The sequence below is a fragment of the Stigmatopora nigra genome, chromosome 2, assembly GCF_051989575.1.
Source record: "Stigmatopora nigra isolate UIUO_SnigA chromosome 2, RoL_Snig_1.1, whole genome shotgun sequence".
In the NCBI taxonomy this organism is placed as follows: domain Eukaryota; kingdom Metazoa; phylum Chordata; class Actinopteri; order Syngnathiformes; family Syngnathidae; genus Stigmatopora; species Stigmatopora nigra.
This window is the reverse complement of record NC_135509.1, coordinates 13,317,417-13,345,194: the sequence shown is the minus strand read 5'-3', so window position 1 is coordinate 13,345,194 and position 27,778 is coordinate 13,317,417. Positions and strand designations below refer to the sequence as shown.

The 27,778-nt window shown below is 44.9% G+C and overlaps 1 protein-coding gene across 1 annotated transcript; it reads left to right on the top strand.

The window, feature by feature from the left end:
* Positions 1 to 4,498: 4,498 nt before the first annotated feature.
* LOC144214711 (transducin-like enhancer protein 3-B) lies at positions 4,499 to 27,089 on the top strand. Its single transcript, XM_077743330.1, has 21 exons — positions 4,499 to 4,989; positions 5,338 to 5,475; positions 6,368 to 6,468; positions 6,620 to 6,683; positions 8,043 to 8,087; positions 13,090 to 13,152; positions 14,394 to 14,468; positions 17,636 to 17,869; positions 18,064 to 18,080; positions 21,263 to 21,359; positions 21,439 to 21,489; positions 21,560 to 21,712; positions 22,182 to 22,314; positions 22,403 to 22,578; positions 22,948 to 23,021; positions 23,230 to 23,479; positions 23,946 to 24,193; positions 24,293 to 24,440; positions 24,680 to 24,830; positions 24,927 to 25,003; positions 25,806 to 27,089. The coding sequence occupies exons 2-21, from the start codon at positions 5,452 to 5,454 to the stop codon at positions 25,911 to 25,913; spliced, it is 2,289 nt and encodes a 762-aa protein (XP_077599456.1). The 5' UTR covers positions 4,499 to 4,989; positions 5,338 to 5,451; the 3' UTR covers positions 25,914 to 27,089.
* Positions 27,090 to 27,778: the final 689 nt, after the last annotated feature.

The window sequence follows — 27,778 nt, the reverse complement described above, 5'->3', positions numbered from 1 at the left end:
AGTTGGCAGACTATATATAGAGAACTTTTGAATTATAAAAACATTTATAAGTGAATTTTTTTTAATGATACGTAAAATGATTTCACTTTTTTCAAAATATGCAAGGTCCAAAGGCAGTGTCAAGTACCCCCATGAGGAGTACACATTTTGACAGCCTGGCTTGCCTGTCTAGTAGGCCCACCAACCATGTTGGCGTGGGTGTTAGCATTGGACAGCAGCCTCATTAACATTTCACACACATTTCACATTACGTTAGCATGTAAACACTAACAAACGAGCCGTTTGCGCTCACTATTTCCCGCCGTGCCTCTAGTAAGGAGATGACGGTCATTGAGACAAATGTGATAGAATTCACATTAAAATTCTAAGGGGAACTTTGCATAACTTCACATGCATCAGATATAAGTGTGTTCTTAGTTTTCAGACGAATATACTATGTACAACACTAATCTTGGTTTTGCGATTGGCTGGCAACCAATTCATGGTGTGCCCTTGCCTACTGCCGAAAGTTGGCTGGGATAGGCTCCGGCACCCCCTACCCTTCTGAGGATAAACAGCGGAAATGGAATGAATCTTAGCTCACTCCTGCAATCATTATTAAGTCTATAGAGTATAATTTTAAATGCCATCTGAAAATCCTTGTGACAAACCTTATTTTCTTGTGTGCCATCTGCATTTTTCTCCTCCAATAAGTTTTTATCCTGTGCTCATCGATCACTGGTTTGTGGGTCACCCTGGTTCTACTGTGCCGGCAATTCATCTTGATGCAACACACTTGCCTGAATAGAATCTGTATGCAGGGTATAAAACTGCTTCCTCTTCTCCATGAATGACGTATATATACTTTAGAGAACTGCATGTTTGTTTGTGAACGTGAGTCTGGCTCTAAACAGCGTGTGCCAATGTGCAAGTGCAACACAAACTCCGCCTGTGCAGCCCAACATTTTCCGCTTCATGAACAAGAATGTGCACAAAGGGGGGAAAATGGCGGAGTCATTTATTAACTCCCGGCTTACTTTAATGAGCCGCTACTGCGCAATTCGCAAATAGAGGGCGGCTCATGGGAAGTTGTTTCTCATATTTGTCGATCTTTGCCTGGAGGGAACGTTTATGCGACATCAACCCAGTACAAACAGGAAAGGTATAAGTTATGTAAAGATGTCCAACCAACACAACTCACATTTGAAATGTCCTGATGTGCAATGAGACATTTCAAAGTGACTCTTTATGCCAGTGCTTATCCACTGGTCTCGTCCAAAAGTGCACGTATTTACTGAGTAAACGTGCAGCCCGCGGCGTTGTTCCATCTGACAGGCACTTTGTAGCTCATTCATACTGGTTATATTGAATTAAATGCTTTTATTTATTTTTGCAAAAGCTAATGTTTGTAAGTTGTGTGATCAAGTGCATGCACTACTGCACTTTGCTTAATTTCCAATCTGCAATCACATTCGTTCATTCTGACAATAATAGATGCCCAATTTACTTAATAACCTAGTACTGTCAAAGGCGGCAAGTATATTAACTTTTTGGGCCAAAAACAAAATGGAGATCTAATTGGCATTAATACGGACCAAACTAAGTTTGACAACCTTTATTTACAGTAATTGTGTTCTATTTACTGTGTGGTTTTTGTTTTAGTGCATGCATAATCCCTCAAATATTGATTGGTCTTTGCTATAACTATTATATTTGCAAGTATAGTGCTATATTGTCTATGTGCTGGTGCATAAGTGTGCATATTTTGATTAAAGGGTCACCACACTGTGACTATCAATGCTATTGATTCGCTATTGCGTTTTGCATGGCGTGTAAGCAACCGTCTAGCAGAAGGCAAAGCGGTAGTGTAGCTGTTTTTAATACTTGACATGTAATTCTGTTTGTTTTATGTTCGGCTTAACCGTGGGCTCCAACTGGGAGTGGCATTAAACAGCCTGTTAAACAGCACTAGACTGCCTGCCAAACTGTTGCTTGTTGTAAAATGATTGAGCTGCGTTCACTGCCACACACAAAAAAAAAAGAGACGAGTATGTCACGCACGTGCCAGGCCATTGAGGGCGATAGACACCCGGTCCATTTGAACGACGTCGTCAACAGTAGCAAACCAGTTCACATTTTGATTGTGCTCACACGTCGCTTTAGACGTCGGAAAGACTGTTTCACGGCAATTGCTAAGAGTTTGCTCTCGCGTGCACAAACAAGACTTGCGAGAGTTATAAAAGAAGTTGGGGTATACGTATATGTTTAAACACTTGTATGATCCCAGAGTAATTGTTCCATGGAGGCAAGTATTTGTTTTGTGTTGGTGTTGGGCAGCAAGTGAATTGGTTGGCAGGCGCAGTGAGAACAATCACTGCTCTGTCAAGAATTTGAGCCACCTCTGCAAATAGGCCAGTGTGTAATGCCTTGGGCTGGGTGTTCCAGTCAGGCTGGGCTGTCCGTGTAAATAAACAGTGTGGGGGTCTCACAGGGTGGAACCCTCCCACACCCCCATACTCTCTCTGGGGTTTGGCTCAGCCTTTGTTGCCTTTAATCCAAGTGCTCTCTCTATTGCACAGCAAGGGGGTTGCCTGGCTCAGATTAGGCTCTTGTGTGTGCTTGAGTTTCTCACACAGTCCTTACTTTTGGGGGGAGGGGAATGGGTGAAAAAAAATACACACACACACACACATACACAGCCAACTTGCTTCCTTGAGGTGGCTGACAAGAATGACAAGTAGAACACTGCTGCTTTTTGGACCTTAACATGACACAATGACCTTTGGGTTGCCAACAGGCTCCTACAAAACCTGTGTGAAACATGGCATGCTTTCACACTTCAGGCCTAGTAGAACTTCCCCAGACGAAAGAAATGCAACAGCTATTATTTGACGGCAAAAATGTCTTTAATTGATTTTTATTTAGGCAACTGCTCAAATTATTAAGTTGTGAATTATTGAACATTGTTTGTTAGTGCAGTGTTTGTTACAGTTCATTGTAGCAATAACAGATGCTTTTAGCTTCCAGGATAAATATTGAACAAAGCAGATTAGCTTTGTCATTACAAAAAAAAATCAAAAAAATGTATTAATCGTTCAGCCCGACCGAGATAGTTCTAACATTACATCATACGCAAGTATGAAACGTTGGGTGTAAAAAATATATATATTTTAAAACTAAAAAAGATCACCTTTCGCATTCCACAGAAGTAAACAAAAACACTGACACTGTGAAATATAGCAATATTGATTTGATTTTTTTTTACATAAGATTATTTCCATGTGTGGCTGTACTTCCACATTTTATTTAGCTCCCAGATTTGTTTATTTATTTATAAATGAAAAAAACAGCAAACTGTGTGGGCACAAAAAAAAATCAAAAGAAATGTGTATGTTTAAAGTCACCACTTTTCAAGATGCCCGAAGGCACAAGCAAAAACTACAATGAGAACTGAGTGTATCAGGCAGAGGCACTAGGTGAGCGATTTGGAAGACAGCCATGTTAAAATACAAACACCCTTCCGCCATGATATTGCGCCACATGTGCAAATAGGCTAGCTCTGTTAGCATTGAACATTTTCGCCACTTTGGCCGTGTGGAGGGAAAACTACAGGTTGTAATGCTACAACTGCTTCCTTTTCCCCTTTTGTTTAACATTGGCTCTCATTACCACGTGGTGGTAACAGATTGTTTGAACAGGAGAGAAAAGCCATTCGAAGCTAATTAAGCAGCTATTGCAGCCTCTATTCGCAGGCAGAGGACCGAGGAGCACAGGCATTTGTCAGCGCTTGACCCCGCGTGGTATTGATTGACATCGCAACCGCGTGACTGACAGGCCCCGCCGGCGCTGGCCAATCGGGAGCCGCCGAGTAAGTGCGCCGAGTCGCCATTGGACGAGGCGTCTTAAAGCCACAGAGGCGTCCCCACGTGGGGCCCTAGCTGAAGCTTCAAAACAAGGCGTCGGAGCTCAGACATGGCTGATGTTAATATCAGACAAAGGCAATCGGCTGTCCTCTACGCTGCGTCTCTGCCGGCACCCTAAATTAGCGCAAGGGCGTCCGGAATGTGTCGGAGGAACCATCACGATGTATATATTATATATAGAACAAGTCAAGGCTGCGATGCTTTAATTTGATCGAGGATCGATTGGTCATTAACGTGTCCTTCACGGTGTTGTGGAGAACGACGGCAGGGAGTAAAAAGCGCCTGATTTGAGGGTTTTGCTTCACATATGTGGCTGGAAAGCGTGTCACGTTGCATCAACGTCTCGCGCACAAACAAGTTCATTTGGTTTCGACGGGGGACGCGTCGAATTAAAAAAAAAAAAAAAAACAAGAAAAAAACGAGGCGAGTACGCCTCCCACCCCTTTCCCTTCGGTGTTGGTCTCACCCGAGAAAAAAACTTTGATTTGGGTGGCAAACTAGCGCGCTAATGAGGGCGCGCAATACGGGTTGTTGTTGTGCGTGCGTGCGTGCGTGTGAGTGAAGCGGTCGGGGGCGGGGCCAACGCTTCCGCGTGGTGTCGTCATCCGTTTCCCTTCGCCACCCCACGTGGGGTTGCCGTCCTCTGATAGGCAGACGTGGCCCTCGTCCCGGCGAGTAATCCGATTGGACGGATAGGCGCTTTCACGGTAGTTCAGCCCCGCTGCCTGTGTGTGGCAACCGGGCTAAACTGGACAACTGAGGGGGAAACGCGAGATGGTGGAGAGCACCATGTTACGCTTTTAAAGAATCTTCTGTGTTTTTTGTTCCGGACGCGAAAGGAGACGGTTTATTTTCCACGATCTTTTCGGGGATTACGGCGGCCAAATTCCTGGGAGGTTCGGGTTTGAGGATCGTCGAAGAGAAAAGTAGTTTTTGTTCCGAGCGAAGACCGCATCGCCGCCTGCTTTTGCCCACTGCTTCGCCGGTGTGGCAGCGGTGCGCTCCGGCGACAGGATGCTCCGCCACGATCTCCTCCGGAGGGATTAAACGAGGGGATTCTAGCCTGCTTTCTCATCCTCGGTGACGGGTACGTGTTCGAATGATCGGCGGGTAGCATTTTCTCGGCTTTTGGGGGAACCATTTGAACCGTCAACCCGCGCCATCATTCATACAACACCTGCGTAAAAAAGTGGCTGTAGTACTCCTTTTCCCTCGTTGTTTGGATCTATTTTTATGGCGAGAATGTGTTGTTTTGCGTGTGTGCGCGTGTGCGAGTTTGTTTCTACCGCGATCGAATAAGGTCACCCTCGACGCGCCGCTGTTTCTTTGGCTTCCACTTACTGATTGCATTATTCTCACAGGGATTATTAGTTGCAAACAAAAGTGCATTTGATTGTGCCCGGGGTGATTAAACCGCGTCGTTCTCCCAACACAGGCTATTATTCACCACCTTTCTCCCCTTCACCGACAACAAGCCCCTCGGCTGCCTGCTCTTTTCAACCATTTTGCCAAAAGGACCTGCTGAAATAAACAAAGGGTTCATTTCAAGATGTATCCACAAGGCCGACATCCGGTAAGAAGCGCTTCCTCTTTTGTGGTATTGCATTTTTGACATAATTTGTTGGCGCTACCAACATGGTTCCTGCTGGGCTTAGTTGACCCCTCCCCCCTTTTACCCCCATCCACAACTACACCCCCCACCTAACCCCTTAACCCCCCCACAAACCTTTGTACCTTATCGAGTGTCCAAAAGATTCTATTTCAAGGATACATTGCAGTTTACGTGCCAAATGGATGCTTTGCTAACTGATTGGGTGATTGCAATGGCTTATTTACATGTTTTAACTAAAAAAAAATCAATCAGGATGCTGCAGCTCATTCAGAAGGCTGTTGCCAGTGTTTATAAATACGAGGAAACTGGTGCACATTATACCGGTCCTGAAACCATTACACTGGCTTCCTGTGAGTCAAAGGATAGACTATAAAATCCTACTGCTGGTCTACATAACACTTCATGGCCTTGGACTGAAATAGAGGCTTGATTTGCTTGACCCCTACAAAGCTTCTAGACCCCGCAGGTCATCAGGAACCCATTTGTGTTATTGTTTTTATATTTTGTTCAAATTGTTTTGGTTTTTAACTGGGTCTTGATGATTTTAACGAAAATCATTTGCCCTTCTATTTATGTTTCTATTCATTGTCTTCCTGGTTTTCAAGTAACCAAAAGCACTTTGAATTACCTTGTCTTGCACAAATAAATTTGCATCACCTTTCCTCATGTGCTGGCTTGCAATTCACTTGTGAAACTAATGTTGACATGGTTCATGGTATTCAATTTTTGACTACCATTGCCACCTTTTTCAAATAGATTGGACATCAGGCACCGTTAAATTGTAAACTTTTGGACAGATGCGTGCACAAAGTAGCGTCCAAATTTGAAGACGTTTGTTGTCCTCCTATTTCAGGCTCCTCACCAGCCAGGCCAGCCTGGCTTCAAATTCACCGTAGCGGAGTCATGTGACCGAATTAAAGATGAATTCCAGTTCCTTCAAGCCCAATATCACAGGTACATGTTCATTCTTCAAACACATTGTCAGGTGAAGGCTAATATATTGTTGCGCACAATGGAAATGCCCTTTAATTTTCTGCCAAGTGGCTAGGTGAGTTATATGCAAGTGACAGAATGCCTGAAATTGCCCCCTTCCCTCCTATTTTAGTCTTAAGGTGGAGTACGACAAGCTGGCCAATGAAAAAACGGAGATGCAGCGTCACTACGTCATGGTAAGATAACGTTGCTTCGGGAAGTAATCGTAGTCCCAAATTGCACGCCTTGTTGAACAGCTCGTTTGGGCGGAGTGAGAGGGACTCTATTGTGATCACCTGCGTGGTTGTTAGGGCGGCTCGAGTGTTACGTACGGGTCTGTCAAGTCCCCCGAGAAGATTCAATGTAGCCTTAGGTGCTTAGGAAAGGGGGTCGGGAGGGGTTCTCCCTCACTGACAGACAGGCGGCGGTCGGCTGGGGATCCATTAAAGCGCACCCCTGATCTCCAAGGGTCGACGGCGGCGGCGCCCCCGTGTGTGCTGATCTGATTATTCTCCTAGGAGACTTGCAGCTCGCACATGAAATGAGCTGCGGCGTGTGGGAAAATGCGCCCAAGCAAAATGGAGGTTGTGCTTTTGGCACAAAGTCCCAGCGCGGGTTTAGAAATCATTGCTAGGTCCGACTGCGATGCGGGACTACACTTGCCGTGTGAGCCAATTCGAGACCCTGTCGGTTAAACGCGTAGGGAAAGAAGGACTTCCAGTGACCGCATGGTAGCTGAAGCCAAATGTTCTTTATTTTTTCTTTTATTTATTTATTTATTTATGGGGAAAACAACATGTCGGAGCGACAGGGAGGAGGTTAGGTAAACACATGAGGATGTACGGCGTGTCAGCTTACACTGCAGAGGCTCTGATCTCAGACAGAATGGCTCTCTTGTTTGAAACTCCTTTTTCTTCAACGCTAATGGACTGAATAATGCATTTGCTTCATCAAAATAGACACTGACTGGCAGCCATCTCGGCCCCAGCTGCCACCTGTGGCCTGCTGGGATTCACAAACACACTGACCTGGCTAGAAATAACACAAGTGTTGAGCAAACACTTTAGGCTGGGTAAATAGACATGTGAGGATCAAAACAGTGGACACTTTATGTGCTGTGCCATCACTGGAATAACTGTCCATTTATTGGTTATTTGTCATACTTGGGTCTGTTTCTGCTTCACATCGTAATCCGCCAAGAACTCAATTGAGCCACAGCAGACCAATTTGAAATGTAGTTGCGCTCATTTCAGATTGTGATCTTATGCATCCTCAAACACAAGGACAGGACTTGCTCATTTTGTTTGGAATGTTTAACTCGTTGACCCTGTGTGAACTGGTAGTGAAAACTAATCAACAATTCCTCGAAAAAGGGGACAAAAAATGCAAACCACACACAGGCCTTTGGTGGTTGTAGTCGTGATGTCAGCAGTGAACTTCGATAGAAGTCAGATGTGGCTGCGTTTGCATGACAGTGACTCAAATATTTGAAAAAGGCCTGAATAATTGGGACTTTATAACTCAAATGAATGACACAATGTTTTCTTTCCTTTCAGTACTATGAGATGTCTTACGGACTCAACATTGAAATGCACAAACAGGTACGTGTCTTCTTGCTAATTATAAAAATAGTTGGGGGTTTTACTTCATCAGGTATGATGAAGCATATCCTACAAAGGTTTCTCCTTGGGAACATCCATCATCAGCTATATAAGTTTTGACACACCTTTACTCCTTTCAAAGTGAGCCTAAAAGTTTCCCTCTCAAGTCTTGGCAGCGTTTTAAGACAATTGTCTCTTAAGATGGAAATCCTCGATTTATCACAGCCCGTTGATTTGATTTAAGTAGACTTTGGCTTGCTCGACCTTTGACTTCCTGATTAAAGAGAGCGTATTAACGATCAGGGTCAGGGATGGTCAGTAATTACTGAAAGGGGGTTGGTGGGGGAGCAAAAGTCCTTTTGTCAGCGGTTGTGTTACTATCGTTATCCAAAGATAGTGTCTGACATTAACTCACAGATTAGCAGAAAATATTCTTTGAAGTCATTTCCGTCAAGCAGACCACTCATGTTTGCATAACTATTGTCAAAGGATTCGGTAGGAACTGTTGACTCCTTTACAGCCTTTTACGACGGTAGACGTCCAATCCATCTTGACTGGGAGGGGCTGCGCCCGCTTGAACAAAGTGATTGGATGTCCATTGTTGTCAAAAGCAGCAAATGGACCCAAGTTGGGGCTAGAATTATGTTAGTGTTTATCGAGCTGACGCAGCTATCATCCCCAGTGGAAATCCAAGTCCAACCTGTGTTATGGTTGCCCAACTGCATTAAACACAAGCCTTAAATCCTTCGATCCCCCGCCGCGGTTGTCCCTTCCCCCGCCATTGCCCGCTCGGCTAATGACAGCGCCGGAGGCGCATGGTGATCCATCAGAGTCTGGGCCGTGTGTCACACTGCCACATGTCTGTCAGAGCTGGGGCCACTCTGATAGCTTCTGTCAGGCACTTATCACCGAGCAGAGGGCCGGCGAGGGGGATGGGCGCATGGAGACAAGTGGGAGAATAGTGACTATTGGGGGAAGGGGCGACAACCCCCAGCTTTGTGTAAACAGGTTAATCGACTGATCCATTTTAGCCGCTGACTTTTTTTTATTATCAGGAAGCTCAAAAGAGCTGCTGGAAGTGCTTGAATAATTCATTAGTGGGGCCCTAACCTGCTATACGCCATGTTTGTGAGCAAACATTGCGCCCCCCCTTCCATGAAGCTCACCCAGCTTCTGTCGAAGCTAGGGAAGGGGAGTGGGGGTTGGGGGATAGATGGCAAGCGGTTAACAGGCGAGGCTGGGATGGATTATTGGATGCACCCAAACATATTACTTTCCTGCAAGCAGAATTTACTCCACAGTTGAGGAAATCCATTCCGCTAACCGTGACTTAGTTCCTCACGGCGCAACTTAATTCGCGTTTGGCCATGTGTGCGCCGGCCCCGACGGACTGGGGCGCCGCTGCTATTTGATCCCCCTCCACAGCGTGTATGACGGCACCGTATGCGCTACGTCTGCTGGTAATCACCATCATCTGGTGCTTATTACCTTGGTCCGATTGGGCTGTTACCTGTAGCCGTCTCTCAGCAATGAGAACCGCTGCCGTGGGATTTGTGTGCAATGTCCAAATGGCAACATGGGTCAGCCAGAGGACTCGTGAGTTCATAGAAAATAGACGTGCAAATGGGCGACATCTTAACTACTGATTTGCTGCCAATGACGTTTAATAGATGGCCAGGCCGTTTGAACTGTGAGTGTAGATGGCTTGTTGAAATTGATTTGGTGTCTGTCCCATCAATGGCAGCCAATGACCTTAAAATAAGGGGAATACTGAACTTGTATGTTTAAATGTCCCATCTGGGTAAGGAAAAATGGCTGCAAATGTGGGAAAAAACAGTTGTACTATTTTTCTGCCCATTGTCCATTATTTGTGCACATAGTACAGGTTTTAACCTACACATGACTGACGGCTGTTCTAAAGGAGCATTTTGAGACCAAGTCTGGTCTTGGTCTCAAAAACACATTCTGGGAGTTTTGGCCTTTTCTTGCTCGTTGGGGAAGATTCATCATTTTCAGAGTAGACCTGCACTTCCAACTTCATTAATGTGATTTTAAAGGGAAATACTAAAAAGAAACAAAGACATTCCCTTTTTTATGTTACTAACTTCACCTATAAATGACTACACCCTTAATGACTTACAAAACATTTTGTTTAATTGAATTTCATGGTCTTGTTCTGGGTTCGGCTGGCCTTAACAGCAAGTTCTGGCTTGGGGCAATCCTCGGTCCCTAATAGTTGTGTCCTGAACAGACGCTAGTTTTCAGGAATAGCACGAGCAGTGTTTCACTTGTTTGACTGTTTGGTCTGTGCTCGAAGGTATCGTTTTGGAGTCCAACTGAAAAATTACCATTTTACTAAAAATGTGTGATTTCTCTGGCAATATGGCTGACATTTGAATCTAACGGGTCCAGTGTTTGTTTGCAAACAGATGACGTGACCAAAGGGTTTACCCCTTTGTTATTTAATCCTAGTCCTAGTTCCTGGACTCCATTCTTTCCTGGTTTGATGGCTTATGGCAAACACCTCACTGCATGCCACTGACAAGCAGCCCGAGAGTGCTCTTAAAGTGGTGCTACACAAGTCCGAGTAGCTGTAATTGTGTAGCAGCAGCGTAAAGCTGGCCTCTCAAGGGCAGAGCTGTCATCTACTGAAAGCGACAGTAAGCACCCGTTTTTATCTGCCGGCAGAACAACAACAGGAAAAAAAACCCTCCTGTCTCTGCACTGGATCTTTCTTTTTTTTTCTCCAAGCAGTTGAGTGGAGTTGACACCTTCCCTGTTTATTTGCATCTTTGTGCACGGTTGTGTGTTTGTGAGTGTGTGCCGGCAGTTGCTGGAGGCCCGGTGGACGAGCCACCTCCTGACCTCTCCCAGCCAGCTGTCACGGTGACGCTAAGCTACAGAGGAAAGGACCGTGCGCTCAAGGCCTTCTCGCAAATCCTGTCAAATGTTCGGCCGCTATTGACATGGCTTATCTCCACAAACATGGATTACACGGGCGAGGTTGCTTTTCAGCCATTTCTGAAGGTCCTTCTTGAGCTGTGTCCAGTGTACGCTTTCGAGTGCCTTAATACTGGTGCTCATAAAATCCTTTATCTAACTGTCTTCATTGCTTGGTGATCGGTTTTTATTATTTTATAGGGGTCAATGTGTCTCTTTTATGAAGAAAATAATCGACAGTGTTGTCTTAAGGGCTATTGCTTTCTGTGCAATGGACACCGCTGTATAATTCAATCTGTTACGCCATAGTGTGGTTTGGAATGGCTCACATTTTTTCTGCCACGTGTTTGTCACGGTGGTTATGGCAATTGCTGAGTCAATTATATGTAAATATAGTGGGACATCATGCTTGGCAGCAATTCATAGTGATAAATATGTTCAGTATTTGAGAACTGACTACTTTGTCTGATATTTTCTCATAGATGGCTATTTTCATTTGGACTTGTTTTTCTTTTTTTATCAATCAACTAGAGGTGATTATTTTTGTAATGCCTGTCAATTGATAGATACTTTTTTAAAAACATTTTTTTGCTTTCCTACTTGATCCATATCCCTTGTGTTTAGCCTGGCTTCTACTGTCACGTGCTGCTTTACAATGCTGCAAAATTTGATTGCATTTGCGAAGCAGAATGACAAATAGAATTGAGTAAAGACAAATATCCTCCAAAAACACATTGTGTAACAAGATAAGGCATGGTGAAAAGACCCCCAAAGCCTGGTGTTTCCATCTGGCTCTCCTTGCTAAGTGGCTATCCATGTTGGAGCTTGGGTCAGCAGGTCTCGTTCTGTTACACATTACTCTCCAATCTCTCTGGCGCTGCTCAGAGGTAATTCGTCAGGCTGCCAAAACAGCCTGGCATTTTTGCCATGTGTCATAAATAAGCCGGCGGTGTGCGAAGTACACTTTGTGTGTGTTTTTGCGTGTGCACTGCTCCAAATGAAAAATCGGAGCAAATCCCTGTGATGTGTTTGTGTTCCGCAGTGGCCCTGGGATGAACTGCAGCTCATAAATTCCGTAGATGATGTAGCTTTGGCACTGTTATTTTTCTGCTCCCAGGGCAGAGCTTGAACCTGAACACTCTCATCTTCCATCCCTGGAAGAAAAGTGCAGGCAGAGCAAGCCAGCTGTGCAGTGTTTTTACAAGGGGGAGGGAGTCAATCACACGCCCTCTGTACACCTCCTCCTCTTCGTCTTTATTTTTTATTTTTTTAAATTCCGACATTCATTTGCAGCCATTCATGTGATCGACAGGCCGAAAATTCAATTTAATGACCTGCCTCCGAGCACGTAATATGATTTTAAAGCCTGTTACGGTCAAGGAGAGGTTCCATTTGCATAATGATCCCGGCAAGATTGGGCTGCAGCCGTTGCCATGGCACTTGGCAGACAGGCAGAAGAATGGAGGCTGTCCCCTATGGATGGATGGGGGGTGGGGGGGGGGGGGTCATGGCTTCCATTCTCAGAAGGTGCTGGCAATTGGTTTGCTGTGACAAACTGTCCAAAAAAAAAAACTGAGTAATGGTATTGATAGGTTTGGCCGCACGTTCCCCTGGAGGTCACACTACGCCGTGTGTTTTTTACGTCATCCATGCAAACGTCACCACGTGTAAGTAAAGCATTGCGTTTGCCTGATAGGCCCCCACTTCTCGGGGTGCGGTTGTGCGGTTTAATACAGAGGTTAAGTGCAGGACGGCGCACTCTCCGACGAGGGGAAGCAGGGCAAAGCCAGAGAGGATCCTCTCGATCCGGCAGCACTCTGCCGCCTCATATCCGTTTAGCATGGAGTGCACTCTCAGCACAGCTGTGCTCCATCCCCCCGGGCTCGCCTAATGTTTTAAATCTTTCAAATGTCAATATCACGCTGTTTAGAGGATGTTGAGTCAAGCAGTTCTGATTGCCGCAGTAATTGACTTAATCGGTGTAAACATTAAAGGCGGGGTTATGTGAAGCCACTGTCTTTTTAATATTTTAACGTCTCATTTCGCCTCTGTTGTCTTTTAGACGGAGATTGCCAAACGACTCAACGCTATTTTAGCGCAAATTATGCCTTTCCTGTCACAAGAGGTAAGTGTTGAATGGAGAGCTCAAACGCCATCGCTTTACACTTTTACCATCAAATCACTTGATGCCTTAATTGTGCCACTTCACAATAAATACACAGTGGGACCTCTAAAATTTCAACACGGGATTGCTATCCAACCTTAAGTTGCTTTAGATTTAGAAGCTATTTGGGATGATAGAAAAAAAAATGGGCCATTCTAAAAACGTGATAAAACTTCATCATCATGAAGACTTTAATTTTACGGGTTCTGTTTTCAAGTATCATAACATAATTAAAAGCTACACAAAGATGAATTGGTTAACGACTGATCGTGAATGCGTAGGTTTTATTTGCAATGATGTCTAACTGATTTGGCAGAATTTTGGCATCATGCATTGTCACTGTATTATTGAATTGTCTAAGATTTAGTCCAGAAATGCAAGAAACAAATATCACAGTACTACACTCATTGTCTTTCAACACCTGATGAGTCAACTCACTCACTTGGCATGGTGTGCTAACAGGAGGGATGGCTTTGCTTACTCAGAAAGACAAGAAACACAAACGCCCTCAAAGACATTAAAAAACATCTGTTTTAGTTTTACTTGCGGAGGCGGCACATACCATCAAGTCTCTTAATTACACACTACACACTCAATTTGTGTAGCAGACCCTTTGCCAAACACAAATTTCAGTCCGTTTCTTCCACACATTACGAAGCGTGTGTTCTTCTCCTCTGAACAAACATTTTGCTGTTCAAGCTTGTCTATGTCCTGTTTTGAAACTAGAAAGCCAGCAGACTTTAAGTGCACCCCATAAATACAATCTTGTGATGTATATGCGAGTGAGTAAGGTTCTTATCTAAATCCACATAAGCAAAGTACAACAGATCACTGACGCTGTGCTTTTGTCTTTCCATGCCATCGATGCTAATAAACCAACTATATTTGAACTGGGAGGTTTGGCAGTGAACCATCGTGGTTCATTGCCATTAACAGTGATACTATATGTCCAAGCTATTTTGGCTGGTGTGGCAGGGATGGCAGTAACGTCCACCTACCTCAAAGCTATTACTTATAAATGATGAGTTGAAGGAATATATAATTCTACATCCATTTTTAAAACGAAACCTTTCCCTAAATATTACATGCAAACATAACGCGCTTTAACGTTAAATACACCCGAAATGTGCTTAATAAATAATCGACTTTGTGGGCAAATGAGGGTCCTAACGTGGCTGTGCTTTTGTCTCTCCCCCACCCAGCACCAACAGCAGGTTGCTCAGGCAGTGGAGCGGGCAAAGCAGGTCACTATGACTGAGCTGAATGCCATCATCGGGGTACGTGGACTTCCCAATCTGCCTCTCACCGTGTGTACCCCCTTTTTATTCTTTTTGATTATTTTTTTACCTTGGTTGTGCCTGTGCCTATACATACTGTTGAATGTGTTTCATATATTCTCCATTGATGACTAGAGCGTCAAGTGCTTTGACATTTTTATATTCTTTAGAATACTTTCAAGATTTGTACGCGACAAGTAGAGCGCTGAACTCTTGCGTTGCTCCCCGCTTTGCTTTTTGCGCCATCTTTCCTGCCTTGTTGTGTGTTTATAAATGAGAGGCTGAGAGCTCTTGAGAATCCTCCTCACAGGCTTTTGTATTGCCGTAATTGGTTAAGGTTTTAACGAGGAGCCTCATCCCTCACTGCTGACCTGGGCAGCCGGGGGAATTGAAAGGCTGAGGGTGAGCGGAACGCTGCCAGGCAAAAGCTGAGGCAGCGCCGACAGCAATTGGCCATCACGCCTCTCCGCTGCACTCGTTGTTCATCAGCGCCTTTTTAAAAACACCATCTGTTCCTCATTGACCAGCACCCCTCCCAGCCTAGCGGTGATTGGTTTCACCCTCACACTATCAGTGATCGACTCGACTTTCAGAGTCTTTAGCAGAGGCTGGCCGCGTGGTCTGATTTGATGATTGGAGTCACAAATGGGAATTCACTTGATGCCCTCCCTCATGGGGACTTTTTGTTCCAGGGTGATTTTGGCCATAGAATATTTCAAAGTAGGTGTCTTGGACTATGGATTTTTTTTCCTCTCTCCTGAGGGAATGAACCGAATGTTATATTGCACTTTACCAACGGTTTTTGGTGCAGATGGCACAAGACTGATCCTCAGATATGGTGGCTTCAACTGGTTGTTTAAACACAAAAATTAGAAGAAAGCATCAGGGTGATCACTTGAAAGGTGGGGGGTGAAAGCAATTTTTCCAGTTATTTTTTGGCAGGGCCAACTAGAGTGGCTGTAGTTGTTGATCTTCCATTGGGCGACTATGAACGTTTTATTAAAATCAGTTTGAGCTGGAAAGATGAAGTCGAGGCCTCCAGGCAGCAAATTTGCCCGTTTTCAGTTCTTGTAGGATTCTAGTTTAGATACATTGCGGTCATACCACCATGTAATATTTCTTGTATGCTGAATTGTGCTTTAGCGTACGTCTTTGTTTGGCACCTAACCTATTTTACGAAATAGTCAGGCCCTCGTCCCATTTTCACTTTGCTCTCACGGCGCAGGAGTTGGTGATGTAGCTACTGTATGTTTTACGAACACCTTCCCATTAGTTATTCATTGAGAAGAAGCTCTGCAAGGCACGCCAAAATCCTCATGCATATTGTAAAGCAAGGTGGGGTGAAAGAGCGTGCCAGGCAGCCTACAGGAGATGGCTGCATGCCTTATTGATGGGGCTGAGGGCCATTAATAGGATGCAACTAGGGCAGCCGCATGTGTTGAGATGATTGCTCTTGCTTCCAGTCGGAGTCACTAATAGGCCAAATAGAGAGGGAGCCCAGATTTACTTTTCTAGCAGTTAATGTCTTTTTAAGTTATGTCAGATCTGTTACTTTTTCTGCACTCACTATAGACAGTCAGTAGTTCAACGGATTTGCTATCAATAAGACTGCAAAGTTACTTAGCTATTCACAAAGCGTGTGGCTTGAAAGTTAGTCAAATATTCAAATGAAAGGTATCTTGGTATATTAAAAAGACCTTTTGACGACGATAGATCCACTTAGTCTCTGAGTGACTTGTAGAAAATGATCGCATAGATGTCAATGTCAGTGACATACATTGACGGCACTTCCAATTGGGAAAATTTGACCTCTATCGCCGTCAATGCCAGGCAAGAAAAAAATGGAGCAGTAGCTCTTTATCATGCGAGATTAAATTTGAGAAAACAGAGGAGTCTCCTTTATTTATTATTGTCTTCATTTATGGTCCTCTAATGAGGGCTCTTGCTGATCAACCATGCATATTAGCCATCGGTGGCTCATTAAACACAATGAGCAAGGATGGCGCTCCCCTGCCGACGACCCTTAATTTCCCTCATGGACGCGATATTACAGCACGCCTGCTGTCCTTACCTTTCTCCGGATTATAGTTTGTAATTACCTTGACTTATGCCTCGCAGAGCAAAATGCAAGGTTGCGAGGTAACGTCAGGGCAGCCATTTTCCAAAATCAGGCCTCTCTATTTCCAGTGCGGGAATGAGCCGACGATGGAAAATCAACCGTTGTTACAAACATAGGCAAAGTTGCCCACTGATTGAAGCCCTTCTTGTAAAATTGGAGACTTCCGTCACAACAACGTTTGAATTATTCAGCCGCCTCGCAGACAGGGTAATAAATTGCCAATGTTTTTATTGGTGTCTCAGCTAAGTATTATTTAACCTTGCTTTAAACTGCTTACTTCCATGCTAAGGGGCTTTTAACTCCCATCCATTTCCCTGCGCCTTTCAAATATTGATGGTGGATGTGGGAGGGTTGAGTGAGTGCCAGTGTGGGACCCCCCCGGCTGCCACAGCAGCCCCCCCAGACGCAAACTCCAAGCACTTCAAGTGAGACGACCGCAGTGCCAGCTCTTGGCACTCGGCGTTCCTTCAGTCTTTTTAGGTTTGTCCCTGCAAATGATTTATGTTCTGCTAATCCGCTAACATGACTATGACAGTAGTAGAAAGGTTAGCTGGGCTTGGCTTTTTGAAAGCCTTCTGAAATCAGGCAGTTGTTTAGCCAATAGGCTGACAAATTCCCCTACATCCTCATATATTGCTTAAGAGGATTGCTCACTGATGGCACAGAGGAGCATTAAGTGCTGTGTTGCTGCAATGCACTATTTTACCTGAAGTGAAATGTTTACTCTCCATTAAGTGCAGGTCGACTCAAAGTGGTTCTTTGTCGTTGCTGTTTCTTTTCACTCGGGCTGCTCACGCTGTGCAATCAAGCGTCACCGACTTGGAGTTTCTCGCATTAGCTTGGCGGGAGGGGGGCCAACAAACGTCATTATTACTAGTGGGCTGCAAAGTCTGCCGAGTCCGGAAATAGCCTCGAACGGGGTCGCGTGTCGGTCCCGACAGTAATAGAATGTGTCAATGTGTTAATATCGTCAACAGATAAGGCTTCTTTGTGTTCTCTCGTCTTTTCCCTCTGACCCACTTGTATGTTTGTTGTGTTGTACTTGTAGCAGCAGCAGCTCCAGGCGCAGCACCTCTCCCACGCCGCTCACGGGCCTCCCATCCAGTTGCCCCCGCACCCCTCTGGCCTGCAACCTCCCGGCCTCCCTCCCGTGGCGGGTTCGGGATCGGGTCTGCTGGCGCTGGGAGCCCTGGGCAGCCAAGCCCACCTTCCCGTAAAAGATGAGAAGAACCACCACGATCTAGAACACAGAGGTGAGGACCGATTAGCAACGGATGAACGTGTACGTTAATGTTGTTGAGACAGCTGCGTAGATGTTAAACAAGGATGAAACATCCCGTGGCGCGGTGCTCCTCTGCCGCTGTAGAGCAGCAGTCTCAAGGCCCTTCGGTGATGAGCACATCCTGTCTGTTCACATTCTGTCGGGGTAATGAGCTGATACATTCCCAGCCCATGACTGCATAAGCTTTTCAACAGCTTTATTTGCCTGATAAGTGAAGCCTGGTGCCCTCAAGTTGAATTGCAAGCCTTGTGCCAGGGGGGCATCTGTTATATGCTAACTGACTTCTTTTTTCCTCTTTGTTACACTGGACGTTGTCGCCGACTCGATCGTGGCCGCCATGGTGATGCTTGCCCCACAGAGAGCACGGTGAGTGTGAAAGTACACTGTAAAAAAAGATAGGAACTTCCTATTATACTGTAAAAAAAAAAGAAAATATATATATTTTCTAACCTATTTTTTTAAGGAGATATTGCTCAAAATGTTCAGTTGTCTTAAGAAATGTGTGCTTTTCATCATTGCTAACATGTTTTATAAAGTTAATATCGTGAACTTGATTAGATGGGCATTAGCCAGAGTCTTTTGCTCAAATGTGTGTGTTCCGCTGGCACCATGCGGTCTGGGATTAAATCCCCATTTGCTGCAAATTATTATAAACAAAGAAAATGAAGTTTATTCAATGGCACAGTGGTAGAATGCTTTGCATTTCTGCCTCACAGTTCTGTGATCATGTGTGAGTCTGGGGTCTTGGGGTGTGCATGTTCATTCCGTGCCTGTGTGTGTTTTCTCTGGGGACCCCCACAAAAAGTTGTGCAGGGTAGGCTAAATGAACACTCCAAGTTGACTGTAATTGTGGCTGTTTGCATGATTGGATATTTTCTCTATTTGTGGCCTTTGATCAGTTGACAGTGTAACGGTGTAACAATTACTTTTTCTTATTCTCTCGCAATGTGGAGTGTTGTAGTTAGGTATACATGAATTTTACCATAAGTTACCGAGCATAATTCCGTTTTGTGCAATGTCTCAGTCGCAAAGATTATCAGTCAGCTTTCATCAGGAACAAAACAAATCATAATATTTATTGTTAAGAAGCTCAACTCTGAGAATTTAGCCACCTTTTACCTAAACAATAGTGAGTCAAAATAGTTTTCCAATTCATCAAATAATTATAAAGAGGTTGTAACAGTAGGATGGTTGTAGATCTGTTGACCTACTTTCACTATTGGAAGTGGTAATATGTTAATGTTACTGTATAGTCAATGTATAAAAAAAAACAGAGTCTGGATCATCTGTCAGTGGCATCCATGAGTATTTTTGTATAGTTAATGTGATAGTGAGTGGGTGTGAGGAAACAACAACGAATGGCAATGAAAACGTTCTCGCGGGAAGTAAAAGACTAATTATTCCTATCAAAAGGATGAGAATGTAACTATAATGTGCGTAAATCCAAGAGGGAGATGACTAGTAGCACAGAGAAGAGATTAGAAGCCACGTAATTTCATCACAATTATCGAATGACGTGGACATCCCTGTCTTAAAGGATTTATTTGATCCCTTCTACCGTTTCCCTTGTTTACCAACTCATTCCCTCTCCAGCTTGGCATGTGATGAATATTTAGAGGCACAAATAGGAAAGTGTTTTGATTTCCTCATCCCCAAAGCCGTGCAAGCGGACCTCGCCGAGCGTTTAATTTGAATGGCCATGATCGCTGATGGTTTGTGATGGGCGTGTGAGATTGGATTTCTGTAGGCCCGCTCGACTCAATGGGTTCAGTCATGTCTGAAGAAATGGAAGTCCCGAGGCGATTAGCAGCCCCCTATTTTTTTTGTTTCCTCGCCCCCGTCCCAGGTCATCTGATAGCCGAGCGGTGACTTTGGTTAATGAGTCACGCTAAGCATCCCTTTTTAAAGGTCAGTCATTATACAGACAGTGGCCCGTTGCCCAGGCTGCCAGTCTGTCGGCCATTGTTCACTTCTTCAGCCTGCTGCTGACTTGTCCACATTATAGCTTTGTTCCACGCGGGCAATTGGGAGGAGGGGTTCTTGGAACCGGGCCCACTTCATCCCATTCAGTTGGAACTCGGAGCCCGCCGTCTGCATTGGCGAATCTCGATGGGTGGGTCAGGGCCCCCCTTGTTAACGAACTGGCCCCAGGCTAGCATACTGTAGCGTTCATAACTGTACTGTAATTGGTACATGAACTGATAAGCAACATTAAATATAACACCATAAACCAAAGTATGTGCTGCGTGGCACGTGTTTGTGATTGTCACCATTATTGGCTGCCATCCCTCCCAGTTTAAATGGACTGAACGTTTTATCGGTATCCATGTCAGCTATTGAGATAAAGGTCACACACAACACCTAATCTAAATGATGGGTTACACAAATTATGACAATATGTTTTGATGACATTGACAAGAAAGCTGGGCACATTTTATTCACCATTAAATCACTAGTAGGGATCAAATGGTTCTTCTCATGTTGAGTGGCCACTTACAAAAAAAAGGCTTTTATTGTCATTCTGGATTTCCAATTCATTAAGATTCTTTCTGCTGGAACGCACATAATAACGGTGTTGTCTATTTACGTCTTTTTCATAGTTTTCTACTGGCTAGTCTATTCCAACAGTGTAATGATATCTTGAAATTATAGCTTTTAGGTTTGATGTTCCACCCCATGATTTGAATTGTCCTTACGTGACCAACCCCCCCTCCCATCCCATGTGAAAAATTTCTCGATGCACCACTGGACGGACGTCTATGTTTGTGTGGGCGTGCAATCTCAGCAAAGAGCGCCGGCCTGTCCCACGGTGCCGTGCCCACTGGCAACATATAGCTGGCCTTTCTTTCTCAAAGCCCAAGCTGACACGGCGCCCGAGCACGGTGCAGCAATCAATGGCGGCGACATCCTACATTCTCTCCTCCCCTCGCTCTCTCACGCTTGGCCTGAGCAAGCGCAGAGAAAAGGACCTCTGTTCAGCCGCGACACTCTGCTCATGTCCCCGTGAGGTCGTTTGTTGTCCAGCTATGAGAGGGAGGGAACGCGGCTTGGAAAACAAGCCATCCTCCTTTCAGCCCAGATAATGGACCATTCTGTTCCGTGGCCAGAGACATCCTTGTGTAGATGTGTGTGTGTGTTTGTGTGTTGTGTGTGAGAGAGAGAGATTGGACTTGGCTGGTGTCAGGGTACACTTTGGTGCTGGCTCACAGCTGCATTTTAAGAGTGCGGCGTCCGTAATTGCGCGAATGAGACGCTTTTAGTGTTTGCCTTGGCACAGGGCGTTCCCTGTGAGCAACTTGTAACGGATGAATGATTCGCTGCTAGATGAAAAGCTAATAAAGGCTTTGTTTCCCTTTTCTCCTCTCAGAATAACTCAATATCACCATCGGAAAGCTTACGCACAGCCAGCGAGAAGCACCGCAGCTCATCTGACTATAGTTTGGACTCCAAAAAGCGCAAAGTGGAGGAGAAGGACAGCATGAGTAGATATGTATGTGCTTGCGAGTCAAAGATTTTTTGGGAAAGTCGGGCCTGCGTGCACTCATAGTTTTTGTTGGCTTTCGTCACAGGACAGCGATGGGGAGAAAAGCGACGACTTAGTGGTGGACGTCTCAAATGAGGTGAGGCGTCAAGCTACGAATGGCCACGTTTCAGTGATTTGAGCATCGCTAATCATCGTCTTTTCTTTAGGACCCGGCCACACCCCGAGCCAGCCCCGCCCACTCGCCGCCCGAGAACGGCATCGATAAGCCCCGCCCCCCCAAGAAGGACACGCCCAACAGCCCTGCGTCGGTGGCGTCCTCTGGAAGCACCCCGTCCTCCAAAGCCAAGGAGCTCAGTCATGTAAGTTGCTTCCAACTAGGCCAGAAAGGGGTTTAAAAGAGCGAGCATGGGGATATGTACAAATATATCTGGGGCGTTTTGGCAGCGGATTAGGGAATAGCTGTCTGTGCTTTAAGTGCATGACTAAATGTCAGGGATAATATTGTCCCGAATTGGGATCGGGCAGGTCCTCGCTGTTAATAGCTCAATGTATTTAACTATTCCAGGATTTTTCTTTTTTTTTTTTTTCTTCCCTCCCTCCCTCTGCCTCCCTGAAAGATTAAAGCCAAAGCAGTAAAAGGATCAAAAGTGCCTATCCCCATTGTGGTTGTAATAGGTTTTAGAATAAATAGCAGTTTATGGCTCGGCAGGACTGTACGCGTTGTCAGAATTAGAGCGGATTAAGTTTGGTTTACTCTCAAATCGTCAGTCTGAATGTTGCCCAGCTACCCAGATTGTGAACACTCTGACTCTGTTGGTCCCTCGACAGAATGACAAATCCTCCACGCCTGGCCTCAAGTCCAACACCCCCACCCCGCGCAATGATGCCCCCACTCCTGGCACCAGCTCCACTCCTGGGCTCAGACCCATCCTGGGCAAGCCACCAGGCATGGAGGCGCTCGGTCGGTAACGTTTTTTTTCCTCTTGGAGACGTTGTCATGTCTTCCCCGTCCGTCCCACCCTAACGCCACGCTCTGCCTTTGTCTACAGCAGCACCAGCCTTGCGTACACCGTTGTCCATCGCCGGCTCCTACCCCACACCTTTTGCCATGATGGGCCATCACGAAATGAATGGAGGCCTGACGAGTCCCGGTGTGTACGCCGGTCTGCACATTTCACCTCAGATGAGCGCCGCAGCTGCCGCAGCCTATGGACGCTCCCCCATGGTACTTTTCTGCACTGAATTTTCAGTCTAACAACATGCAGTGGCTTAGAATGTCTTGAGTGCAAATTTTCATCTGTTATGCCTTCCAAATTGTGGATGTTTTAGTTGTGCATTTTTCTTGGGACATTGGATAATTTTACTAATCTGGAATGCAGTTTATTGAAATTTCAGTTTAAATGTCTAAATACTGTAGCTGTGTGATTTCACCAGACGTTTAGATATGTAGAAGCATTTTTCATCTTTTTGCATGAATGTTAACTCAATCCCAGGAATAGCTGAACTTTTTTTGAAAGATCATTTCTTATTTTCCTGAGCGCTTAATATTAATGTGTCGCTGGATGTAATGAGTAGCCATGTGGATGTCTTTCAGGGGTTTGATCCTCACACCCACATGCGAGCCCCAGGCCTTCAAGCAAGTCTTACATCCATCTCAGGAGGCAAACCGTGAGTATTACACAATGATTCTTGACTCCATCCGCCACCGCTCCTCTACAACTCAACAACAATCAACAGTTGCTAAATCATTTCACAATTGTTTAGTTGTCGATTCACCACCACTTAATCATGTCAGACTTGGAATCCATAACTATGGCAATACGTATAACAACCTAAATGTAAAATATCTGTAATGTCCCTCACCTTCCCCCTCCAGCGCTTATTCCTTCCACGTGAGCGCCGATGGCCAGATGCAGCCCGTCCCGTTCCCACCCGATGCTCTGATCGGCCCCGGAATTCCACGCCACGCCCGTCAAATCAACACCTTGAGTCACGGCGAGGTGGTGTGTGCCGTAACCATTAGCAACCCCACACGCCACGTCTACACGGGCGGCAAAGGCTGCGTCAAAATCTGGGATATCAGCCAACCCGGCAGCAAGAGTCCCGTGTCCCAACTGGACTGTCTGGTGAGGAGTGCCGCCGCTGAATCACCGCTCACTCATCACGCGTTGGGCTTTCACAACCGACTAGTTGTTTTGACAGCAACTGACAGGTGCTGAACAAATACTCGTTGCCATTCTAAAAAGGCGCCTTTTTGTTCCGCTCCAAGGCCATTCCAAAAAGCACACGCATAGCGCTCGCTGACAGCTTCACTACAACACAAATGAGGCAGCTTTTTTCATTCAATAACCAAATGCCCTCCAGACCCCAGAAGCAACGGATAACTATTAAATGACATTTTGCAAAGGGGATAAACACACAAAGGAGACGAGAGTGTCAAAATCTGTGGAAAAGAGTCCTATTGATTGGTTAGGGCAGCAGGATTTTCACTCTCCCGCCGACCTCTTTTTAAATCTAGTGAAGCAAGCCCCAGACGCGCATTGATTGTTTTTATTTTATTGTATTTTTTTTTCTTTGTCATTTGCGCCACAGAACAGGGATAACTACATCCGCTCCTGTAAACTGCTGCCCGATGGCCGCACATTGATCGTGGGAGGCGAGGCCAGCACGCTGACCATATGGGATCTGGCCTCTCAGACGCCACGTATCAAAGCTGAGCTCACCTCCTCTGCGCCGGCGTGCTACGCCTTGGCCATCAGCCCCGACGCCAAAGTCTGCTTCTCCTGCTGCAGTGACGGCAATATTGCAGTGTGGGATCTCCACAATCAGACTCTTGTCAGGTAGGACGAAATCACCAATGGCCGCTTTCTGACGAGTGTGTTTTTCTTTCTATAGTTGGAGTCCGTCATGTTTGGCCGCCTTTTATTTTTTGCTTGCAGACAGTTTCAAGGTCACACAGATGGCGCCAGCTGCATTGACATATCCCACGACGGCACTAAGTTGTGGACAGGCGGCTTAGACAACACAGTCCGCTCCTGGGATCTGAGAGAGGGACGACAGCTGCAGCAGCACGACTTCACTTCGCAGGTACGACAAGCAGGGAAGGTCAACCAATGACAGCCGTGCAATCTTTTGCCGTTTGGACATCGGAAAAATTATTGTTGCCATATACCACATGCTCCAAATGAAAAAGCTATGCAGTTATTAGTTAAGGCCAAGCATACATGTTTTTTTTGTAAGTCTTTTTAAAAATCTTGCTCAGTGCAAAATTTCATTCTTAAAATGGATCTATTGCCAATCCTATCATTTCTGGTACGTATTCCCAGATTTTCTCACTGGGCTACTGCCCGACCGGCGAATGGCTAGCCGTGGGCATGGAAAGCAGCAACGTGGAGGTGCTGCACCACTCCAAACCAGACAAGTATCAGCTGCACCTGCACGAGAGCTGTGTACTCTCCCTCAAGTTCGCCTACTGTGGTAAGAACAGATGCAAAAAGCAGGGGAGAGCTTCACCTAGGCTCTTGCTAGCTTTATAGTCATGTGGTTGATCTCCTTTTTTTCCACCCCTCGCAGGGAAATGGTTTGTTAGCACTGGGAAAGACAACCTGCTGAACGCTTGGAGGACTCCCTACGGCGCCAGTATATTCCAGGTATATTGATCGATATTTTCAAAAGCAGGCACATGTTTGGGTTGGGAGGAAGGGCACCGTGACCGCCGTCTGTCTGGGCTGTCTTATCAGTGAAAGCTGAGTTATCGACTTGACAAATAAGAGGTGAACTGGGTCGCTTAACTATGGCTACAATCTAATATGACACTCAATATTTCACTCGATGCCTCCTCCTCATTTTACTTGCCTTAGCCCTTCATAGGGTAAGTGACTATTTTTGAATAGTATGATAAAGTCAACCCTATAAAGAGCTGGCTTCCACATATGTGGATGTTACATCTTGGCCCATATAAGCTACAAAATTAGTATTTGATAAACAAGTGTGGCAAGAGAGGAGATACAGACACATTTTTTAAAGAATATGTCACCATTGTACTTTTTATGTTATTGAATGTTTTTATATTTTTAAGGAGACATAAGATTAGATATATTTATTAACTGTTTCTCATATTTAGGGGATATTTGGTAGCTTTCATACGCAAAAATCTCAGTAATCTATGTTTTTAAGTTAAATAATGTTTTTGAGGTATTGCAAAATTCTTTTTCTGACCTGATTACTGCAATAGTGAAAGTTGAGTTAAAAAAAGAATAGGGTTTAATTCATCGCCTGTTAATGACAATGATAAGCATCCAATTCATTTAAACTGGGAGGACTGGCTGCAAATGTTCTAATGTAGTCAAAATGAACTGGACATGGAGTGCCATTAATGGCAATCAGCCAGTGTGTTTTAAATGATTGCCTTTCTAAGTGTTAAGTGTGATTTATTTCCCTTTTTTTTGACAGTCCAAGGAATCTTCGTCGGTCCTGAGCTGCGACATCTCCACGGATGACAAGTACATTGTGACGGGTTCTGGTGACAAGAAGGCCACAGTGTATGAAGTCATCTATTAGGAACAGAGCGCTTTGAGTGGGATTAACGCAGCCTTCCTCCGTGGACACCCCCTCCCCTTCACAGACAGCATGGATGTTGCCGTGATTGGCTGCGAGGTTTGGCAGGGCCAGACTGAGGTGGATGGGTTTTTTTTTTACATTTTTGGCGGGCGGGGGAGCCCCCAGGATGTTTTGACCTTCAGCTCTGCACTCATCCAACTAACACTTGTAAAGTCAGAGCAGTTCCCAAAGGCACTAAGAAGAAAATACGTTTTTTTTTGCTGTTTTTTTATGTTTGTTTCTTGGATATTTCTCCCTTTTTAATGTGGAAATAAAGTTCCATGACACAACTAGAAGCGGTGCTTCGCTCTGGAGTTTCTCATTGGAGGTCCTGTGAAAAGTGTACATAATGGAGTTTAAAAAAAGGCCTTTTAATAGATTTATATTTTGGTGTCTAATAACGCTTGTGATGGTTCTTTCTTGTTCTCTGTGATTTTCTGTCCCCTGTGGGAATGAAAATTAGATTAGGACTTTGTAAGAAGATATTCTATTTCCTTCCCCCATTCGCCGCTTTTTTTTTCACCACAATGGTTTTGCGCTGGATGACCTTTACAGAAATCTAATTTGGATTTTTTTTCTTCACCCCCTCTCCCTGAAAAACAAACCTTTCGCCCCCATTGGAATTTGATTTAACACAGATGGTTGACCCGTGGATTTTAGCAGTGGATGATTTTCAAAATTCTTTGTCTGACTGGAAGGGAAAAATAGCAGACTGCTACTTTTTTTGCTCAGACTCTGGAGGGGAAAAACAGCTTGATGAAGAAGACCTCTCTGTGGACTCTGGCTGCTTTCAATAGCATTAAAATGGATTACTATCTACTGAAGGACTGATGGCTTTTATGGAGAAGCAGCTGGGACTTGATTTTTTTATCCTGTTGATGTGACGCTTCATTGCCCCGTCTGACCGACAAAGTCATCGGTCTAAATGGCCCTTTTCTAGCTCGCTGGTGTTTGACGCTTTGTGACTGATATGCAAGTCTTATGTTGGCAACAATGTTCCCTCTAAACTGCGGCCGTGCGCAATTGCGTACTACTCTCGTCTTCTCCGCGCACAGCAATCATATGAAGCGCACAAAATAAAATCCAAACTGAAATGTAAAAAAAAATAAACACTACAGTTTTTCTGTACCATTTTGATATGCGCAAGTGTCTCTGATTTACAGGTGATCATATAGCTAAGGGCTCGGTGGAGCTGCTGCTGCTGCTGCTGCCAAGCCTTTATCGTGGTGAAAGGAGCCAGAGTATAAAAGAAATGCGGTTCTTATAAGATGGAATGCATGTCGGAGTATGTGCTTGAAGAACAAGCGGTGAAATCGGGTGAGAACTCTAAATCTGCTATGTGTGCGGGTGTGTACGGGTGAGAATGTGCGTGTGTGTGTAGTGTGTGTGATCGTTTGTCTTCAACCCTCGGCTACAATTTTACATATATATGTTCATTAACATGAATATAAATATGTTCATTAATATGTGCTATCCCTTATTAAATAAGTCTTTTTTTTCTGATATTGACAGAAAACGCAGACACTTTCTGTAGAATCCCAGGCACGAGAAGAAGGTGTCCTTGGTCTTTTTTGACAGATGGGACGGCACTCCAACCAGACCGAACTTGCATTAGTACTGGAGGCATGAAAAAAAAAAAACTTGGCTGTGCTTTGAATTCATCAGTCAATGCCTCGCCAGCACATTTGAAAAGAAAATCCGAGTGTCGGTAGGGACGTTGAAAACCTCCTATTTCTTTGTAAGACCTCATCCAGCAACACTTAAAAAATATGACGCAAATAGCGCTCTCGAATTCTGTGAAGTGGCCTTTTGGCAGACGAGCACTT